This window comes from Micromys minutus, assembly GCF_963924665.1.
Source record: "Micromys minutus genome assembly, chromosome: 1".
NCBI classification, from domain to species: Eukaryota; Metazoa; Chordata; class Mammalia; order Rodentia; family Muridae; genus Micromys; species Micromys minutus.
In genome coordinates, this window is record NC_137969.1 from 158,629,889 (window position 1) to 158,637,492 (window position 7,604).

General features: G+C 43.1%; 1 protein-coding gene across 1 annotated transcript; it reads left to right on the plus strand.

Annotated features, from left to right (window-relative positions):
* Positions 1-235: 235 nt before the first annotated feature.
* Positions 236-7,266, plus strand: SF3B6 (splicing factor 3b subunit 6). The gene is made up of 4 exons (XM_080938341.1): positions 236-474; positions 2,875-2,993; positions 6,765-6,903; positions 7,029-7,266. Exons 1-4 carry the CDS (start codon positions 445-447, stop codon positions 7,116-7,118), a joined length of 378 nt encoding a protein of 125 aa, XP_080794467.1. The 5' UTR covers positions 236-444; the 3' UTR covers positions 7,119-7,266.
* The last annotated feature ends 338 nt before the right edge of the window (positions 7,267-7,604 follow it).

Here is a 7,604-nt window from a genome sequence, read left to right on the forward strand (position 1 = left end):
AGGCCCCGGGATAGGCCTTCAGAGAAAAAATGGCACTGGCCAGCCACGAACGCCTCCGCAATGTCAGCGCTAAATCTCAGCCCCTGGGTCCGTCAACTCGTGGACCCCGCCCCTTGATCCCTAAGCCACACCCCTTCAAGCGAAACACCTCTCTTCCTGTAGCACTCGTCCCGCCTCTTCCGGTCCGGTATCCGGAAGTGTCTTGGAGCTCGCTTTTTCGTCTTCCGGCCTGAGAACTCGCTTTCCGTAGTTTGACTTAGAGCATCTTTTCTAGGAAGTAAACAGGTCCTAGTTTGAGACGCGGACTTTCCGGCAGTGCTGTAACAGCTTCCGGCCTTACCTGGGTGTAAATACCCTGTATGTGACGCCGTGTCGCCCACGAAGGCGACCGAGTTTTAGAAATATCCAGAAGGATCTTACGGTAACCTACATCAGCCCGCCAAGATGGCGATGCAAGCGGCTAAGAGGGCGAATGTGAGTACCCTGTTTTCTACGTGGTAGGGAAGCGATGTCGTTGCTAGAGTGTCGCAGCGTGTGTGGGGAGCGTTTTTTGTCCCTCCGCCCACAGGTGGGGAAAGCTGGTTATCTGTTCAGTCAAAGGAGATTCTGTCCTGCTTCATCCTCAGAGGTGTGTTCCTTGAGCGACTTTTCGCCCCACCTCTATTGAGAGCCCCCTGGTATCAGTGACCGTGTCAGGTCTACAGTCACTGCTGCTTGGCCTACACCAAGGACCAAGCGTTAGGATCCTCTTGAGTCCAAATAACACAGTGGTACTGGGTAACTATTTGGTTCATTGACAGCTAGAGCCTTGGATCTTTCTCGAATGTAGAACTCTGGGACTCCTCTGTTAATATATGTAAGCACCTGCTGTGTCTCTGGTCTTACATACGGGAAACATTTAATCAGTTGTATTTATTCAACACCTACTATGCGCCACACGCCGGTGTTAGGTGTTGGGACTCAGCAGTGAATTAAACGAAAAGTCGAGCTTATATATTACTGTTGTGAGCGGAGTGTTATCAAAATCTTTAAGAAAAAAATTATTTCAGTAAAGCAGGAAATGGTTAAAACTTAGAATCACACCAAAACAAAGACACACAATTGGCAATTGGATATTCTGATGGAGATTTTGGGCAACCGTGATTACGCAAATAATTTCAATGAATGAAAACTTGGTTCCTGTAGAATGAAAAGATGGTGGGAATTAAAACAAAACTGTGGAGTTGGTCCTATGATTTTTCTTAGTAATAGAGAAATTGAACTGTTCTAAAAATACCTAAAGTGCTTTTTTATACCAATGAGAGTAAGCCAATAGAATGGGAGAGACCAGATAAAAGAACAATATGCTAAATCCCGGAGTGATGCTGGAATGTGGTCCAGTGGTAGAGAGCTTGCACCTCAGACCATGACAAGAATAATTAAATAAGGGGGTAGTTAGTGTACCAATAGTATAAAAATGGATAGATATCGGTGTATAAAGTTTAGCAATAGGAATATATAGTTACTATTTGGTCATATCTGTTTTCTTCAATTAGTGTGGAGCCAGGGTCATACCCTGTGCTGCTGGGAAGAGCCCTTCACATTCACAGGGAATGATGGTGGTGAAGTTTTAGTAGAGAAGAGAGAGGCTTACACAGTGTTTTGCACAGTGAGAAAGTGGATTTACTGGAGAAATACATTTGGGCGGCAGTTGTTGATTATAAAACTTGACTTAGAAATCTTAAACTTTTATAGTTTGTTTAATAATTCTCACCACCAAATAATACTCATTTGAAGGTAGGGAATAAGCTTTTTTTTTTATTTATTAGTGAATGTGAATGTGCTACAAAGCATACGTAGAGGTTAGAGAACAATTTTTAGAAGTCAGTTCTCTACCATGTGGATTCAGGGGATTAACAGGTCATCAGGCTTGCTGGCAAGTGCCTTTCACATGCTGAACCAGCTCACCAGTAAATAGTTTATTCTTTCATTCATATAATACTTAGCTTCATACCAAAAGTCGTTATTAATTTTTTTGGTCTGGTATATCATTGACAGTAGTAGGAAAGAGTGAGCTGTGTGTGAGTCAGCAGTGTAGAGTAAGAAGAGTCTAGGAGTGAGGGATATACAACAGGTCAAGACAAACAACAAACTGGGACAATACTATTATCAAAGACAGGAGGAAACACAACTGTGAGGTGGAAACGGGGTGTGGAGGAAGACCAACAGCCAGGCGCCCTAGAAGGCAGAGAAGGAACACTGGAATGAAAGGATATTAGTAAAGGCACTTTCAGCTCAGGGCTGGGTGTCCTTTAAAGAACATGAGTCACTGAGTACAGACTTTCCTTTTCAACTTGCATGACTGAAAACAGAAGCAAGATAAATAAGTAGAGAGAGTTAGACAGTGCAGGGAAAGTAGACACCTTGCCTTTCCTTCAAGGCATCTCTTAATCCCTGGACTGCTGTGTACACTTAAAAGGCACTTAGTAACTGTTTGATGAGTGAGTGAGGAGGACTCTGGTATTTTGTTTTCTGTGCACTGGGAGGACCAGGTCAGCTGCTCAGCTGAGGACTAGAAGCTGGTGGGAAGGGAAAGCCTGTAAGAACAAGAGAAGTCACTGACACAGGTTCTTAAGACATAAGACCTATGAGTGGGATTTTACTGTCTTTTTCTTTCCTAGGAGACATTAAGGATCTGTAAGTGAGGTGGGATACTGGTTAAATTAGAGTGACCAAAAGCCAGGGTTTGAGTTCCTCCTGAAAGTCTTCCCGCTGCTGTTTTTCTGAGGAGCATCCAGTGGTAGTTCTTACTCTTGGCTTCTTTGGCATCACTGGGGTCTTTATTATGGCCACTCTGCTGTCTTTCAGTATAATGATACTTATTTCTCATTTTAGATCCGCCTCCCACCTGAAGTAAATCGGATTTTGTATATAAGGAATTTGCCATACAAAATCACAGCAGAAGAAATGTATGATATATTTGGGAAATATGGACCTATTCGTCAAATCAGAGTGTAAGTCTTTCTGAGACTTAAAATGTCACTAAAGGATATGGTTGCCTAGTCTATGATCTCAGAATTGTAGCTGGCAGCAGGAATGCACCATGTGGTATGTAGTGAAGTGAGTGATGTGTCTGTTTTGCAGTGAGATGACAAGACCCTTGAGTAAAAGTTCCTTTTTAGTGTCATGTAATGTTTAGTGAGAAAATCTAATTCTGAATGGAATCATTAAACTATACAGCACTGAACTTGTGCCATTTAAGGATCATTCTGGAAGGATTTCGAAAGCTTTTATTTCTAGTCACAGTGTTTCTCTTTAGGAAGGCACCTTTGGGAAGGTCTTGTTGGTTTGAACCCAGGGCCCAGCACATGCGAGGCAGGCACTGACCTCTGAGCTACAACCCCAACCCCACTATATTTTTATATGTTTTCTGAAGTAAATGTAGTGGGAGATGCCTGCAATCAGTTTGTGCGGTGGAGGCAAGAATTGAAGGTGATTCTCATCTACAGAGTGATTTTTGAGGTGAGCCTGGATTTCTTAAGACCACATCTCAAATCAAGCCAAAGATTTTCTTTTTATACCCTCAGAGCCCCTTCCTGGCTTCTAGGACTATAGGGACCTAAGGCCTTTGCTTTCAAATGATCACCATCTCTCCTGGGAGTAAACTACTCCCTGGGAATATATCATCATTTGTGATATATTGTCATTAGTAGCCAAATGAGGATGTAACAAAAGTACCATAGAACAGGTGCTCTCCTTAGAAGGTCTCAGTCTTCTGGACAACTGCTAAGTGCTTTGTATTCACTACTTAATACATTTTGTCCATATTTTGAGGGATGCAAGAACTCCAAATCCTTCAGCGAACAAAAAATAATATGTAGATAGTCTCTGAGTTGAGAGCCAGAGAATAAGGGTGTGCCATTAATGCCTGTAACTAGCCATGTGACTAGCAGTCAGACTTGTTAGGTTTTTCTTTCTTCTGTAAGATAATTTGGATGGTGGCCCTTTGGTTCTCAATGTGGAGGCAGTGTGATAACTGGATTGGTTGTTAGACCTGAGTTCAGATACTAATGGAGTCTTTGGAGTTAGATGAAACTGGGCAGACTGTTTCATCTCTTTGGGCTTCAGTTCTCTATGAGACACATAGCTTGTTGCCACTCTTCATAAATCTACTGAACCTTCTCTGTCAATCCCAATTTCTCAGGCTTAGTAGGGCTTTTTTTTTTAAGTGTTTATTTATTTATTATGAATACAGTGTTCTCCCTGCAAGTATGCCTGCAGGCCAGAAGAGAGCACCAGATCTCATTATGGACGGTTGTGAGCCACTATGTGGTAGGTGGGAATTGAACTCAGGTCCTCTGGAAGAGCAGTCAGTGCTCTTAACCTCTGAGCCATCTAGTTAATACATGGTCATGCTAGTGCCCGTGAACTTACCTGTCTTGTCTTGGCAGAGGTGACTGCCTCCAGTCTTTATGTTGATAGCATTGAATGATTCTTAGTAACTACCCATATATATAAGCAAATGAATAGGGCTGGAGGTATAGCTTATTATTTGAGAGTGCAAGGCCTTGATTTCAGTGCTCAATACTGTAAAAAGAAAATAGTGAATAAGATAGTAGCATGACTGTGATTAATCTATGAAGGCATTATAAAGCTTACTTACAGCACTCACTTGAGAGATGTTAAGATGAAGTTAGAGAATGATACCGAAACTACAACTTAAGAACCAGTTATATAGAACACACCTGTAATCAAAGCCACATTGGAGACTGAGGGAAAAGACTGCAAATTTGAGACCAGTCTGGGCAGTAGAGTGTGCTAATTAGACACAGCAGGGGTTAGAGCTTGGTAGTAGAATGCAGTCAAAGCATGAGCAAAGCCACAGTAGATACGAGCCTCAGCTTCCTAGCTCCTCTCAGCTGTTCAGCACAGCCACTCTGACCTGGCTCCTTCTCTGCCTGTTCTCAGCTTTGGGGAGGACTTTTCAGATGTTTTCCCTGAGCCCCAGTTAAAGTAGCTGTCTTCATTAATCGCTGTCACAGCTATTCTTTCCTCTTGTGGCTCCATATGATCTTTTTATGTAATGTCTTTCTCTTGCTTGAAGGAAGGAGGGGTGATGCCTGCCTTTCACTGTTAGTTCCACTGCCCGTCCTAGGAGAATGCAATGTGGAGATCTTGTGTGGAAGAAAAGAAAAAACCTTACCTTTGCCCTTAAGGAATGCAAACTTCCCCTCCTCCCCTCTTTGAAAAGTTCTCAACTTGCATACCTAATATAATCCTGAAAATGATTAAGTTGTTAATAATTATTAATACTATACCAAGAGAATAAAACATAAAAGTCCCTCCTTGAATAGGACATGGTGAGACTGAGGCAGGAAGATTCCAGGTTCAAGGCAAGGGCAGCATAGAGCACATAGAGAGTGCTTGTCTGAAACAGCATCTCCTGTCAGATCCTGGCAACTTAGTGAAGTGAGTTCACTGGCACTGGACTTCCTAGCCACACCCACTACCTCTATCTTTCTCTACCTCTGAGCAGGTAGATTAGAGAGTAGGGATAGGAGCTACAATTTTTTTTCGTTTTGAGACAGGGTCTCACTGTGTTTCCACAGCAAATGATGCTGACTCTAAAAGGAACAGGGTCTCTGTATAGCTCACTATGTAGATTAGACTGGCTTTGAACTCACAGAAACCCACCTGCCTCTGTCTCCCAAGTGTTGGGATTAAAGGTGTCTGCTACCATGCCCAGAGATTCGATAGTTAATTTTTCCAGACAGGGTTTCTTTGTATAATAGTCCTGGAACTCAATCTGTAGACCAGGCTAGCTTTGAACTCATAGCGATCCCTTTGCCTCTGTTTCCCTAGTGTCAGGCTTAAAGGTGTATGCCACTACCTCCCAGCTCCAAAGGTACAATTTTGAAGTTAGACTTTTACATGTTTTTGTTTGTCCTTCTGAGCCTATAGTGCTTTGCTATAGGAAAGTCTGGCAGATGCTTATGTGAAGTCTCTGCCTGTGCAGGGACTTCTGCAGGTGAATAGTCAGCCCACAGTCCCAAACCTCATCCCATGGCTGCACAAATGGTCTATTTTATATGCCAGACCATTGCAGAGTGGGCTGACAGCTATACACATTCACCTTGGTCACCTGCTGCCTGCAGGTCAGGGCTCCTGTAGCTTCTCTCACTTCCCCAGCTCTCCAAGGAAAGGTGAGGCGAGGAGTAGTGATCCTAGGAGGAGCCCACAACTGGGTAAAGCCTCCCGCTCCTGCCAGCATTTTGCCTGGCTCATAGATAACTGCCGCTGGTGTACCTTTGCCCTTTCAGCAGAAGCTGTTTCCCCAACCAAGGGCTACACAGAGAGTACAGCAGAACCTTGGCTAGCCATTGGTGACTAGCAGGCCATCAGTCCTAAGTACTGTGTCCACGTCAAGCCTGAAGAGTTACTGTGAGCACGAGAAACAGGGAGCACTAGAAATATGAGCAGTGTGTGCTGGCTTCACAGCTTCTATTGTGCTCATGGGTATGCAGCTTTGCTTAGTCTTGAGATATTTCACTTCAGAACACACTAACTTAAAGAATTGCACGCTCTAAACTTGTTTCTGCTTATTGTCTCCAAACAACTCTTACAGGGCTGGGAGTAGAGTGCAGCAGTAGAGCACTTGAGTGGAGGGCTTGGATATGTAGTTGGTGTTTTAAAAATTCAGTGTCAAAATAAACAAGACCCAGTCACAGGTTAAAAAAGACTGGAAGTGGTTGATGCTTGGTAACTGTCTTCTAACTGTTGTGCAGAGGAAATACACCTGAAACCAGAGGAACAGCCTATGTGGTCTATGAAGACATCTTTGATGCTAAGAATGCCTGCGATCACCTATCAGGATTCAACGTTTGTAACCGATACCTTGTGGTTTTGTATTACAATGCTAACCGGGTGAGTGTGGTCCACTCGAAGGAGAGGCTGGTGCTGGGTGTGTGGGTTTCCTCTAGGCTAGTGCTGCTGGTGAACTGTGTAGCTCAGTCAGTCCCCATTAACTGTGGTGCTTGTCACACTTGTAGGCATTCCAGAAGATGGACACTAAGAAGAAGGAGGAGCAGCTGAAGCTTCTCAAGGAAAAGTATGGCATCAATACAGATCCCCCCAAATGAGTAACAGCCATGCCTGGTCTTGGTTATCCTTTATCTTTTTAATTAATACTGAATATTGTGATTTCTCATTTGAGACTTAGAATGACTTGTTTGAAAGTTTTCTAGCATTAGAAGATATAATGTTAATAAACTTGTAGCTTTTGTAAAATGTATCAGTGTTTTCTGTTAAACTTCTCACATCTGTTTAATACCAGTAAAAAAACAAATCAGAAGAACCATATGCGGGGTTATAAGATGAGCCTAGGGACTGAGGTCCTTATAATGGTTTGTATATGCTTGGCCCAGGGAGTAGCACTATTAGAAGGTATAGCCTTGGGCTGGAGAGATGGCTTAGTGGTTAAGAGCACTGACTGCTCTTCCAGTGGTCCTGAGTTCAATTCCCAGTAACCACATAGTGGCTCACAACCATCTATAATGAAATCCGATGACTTCTTCTGGTGTGTCTGAAGACAGTGACAGTGTGCTCATATACATAAAATAAATAAA

Coding starts and splice junctions, on each gene's coding strand:
- SF3B6 (XM_080938341.1), top strand. CDS start 445: ATGGCGATGCAAGCGGCTAAGAGGGCGAAT. Junction 475..2,874: donor AAGCGGCTAAGAGGGCGAAT/GTGAGTACCCTG, acceptor TTCTCATTTTAG/ATCCGCCTCCCACCTGAAGT. Junction 6,904..7,028: donor TGTATTACAATGCTAACCGG/GTGAGTGTGGTC, acceptor TCACACTTGTAG/GCATTCCAGAAGATGGACAC.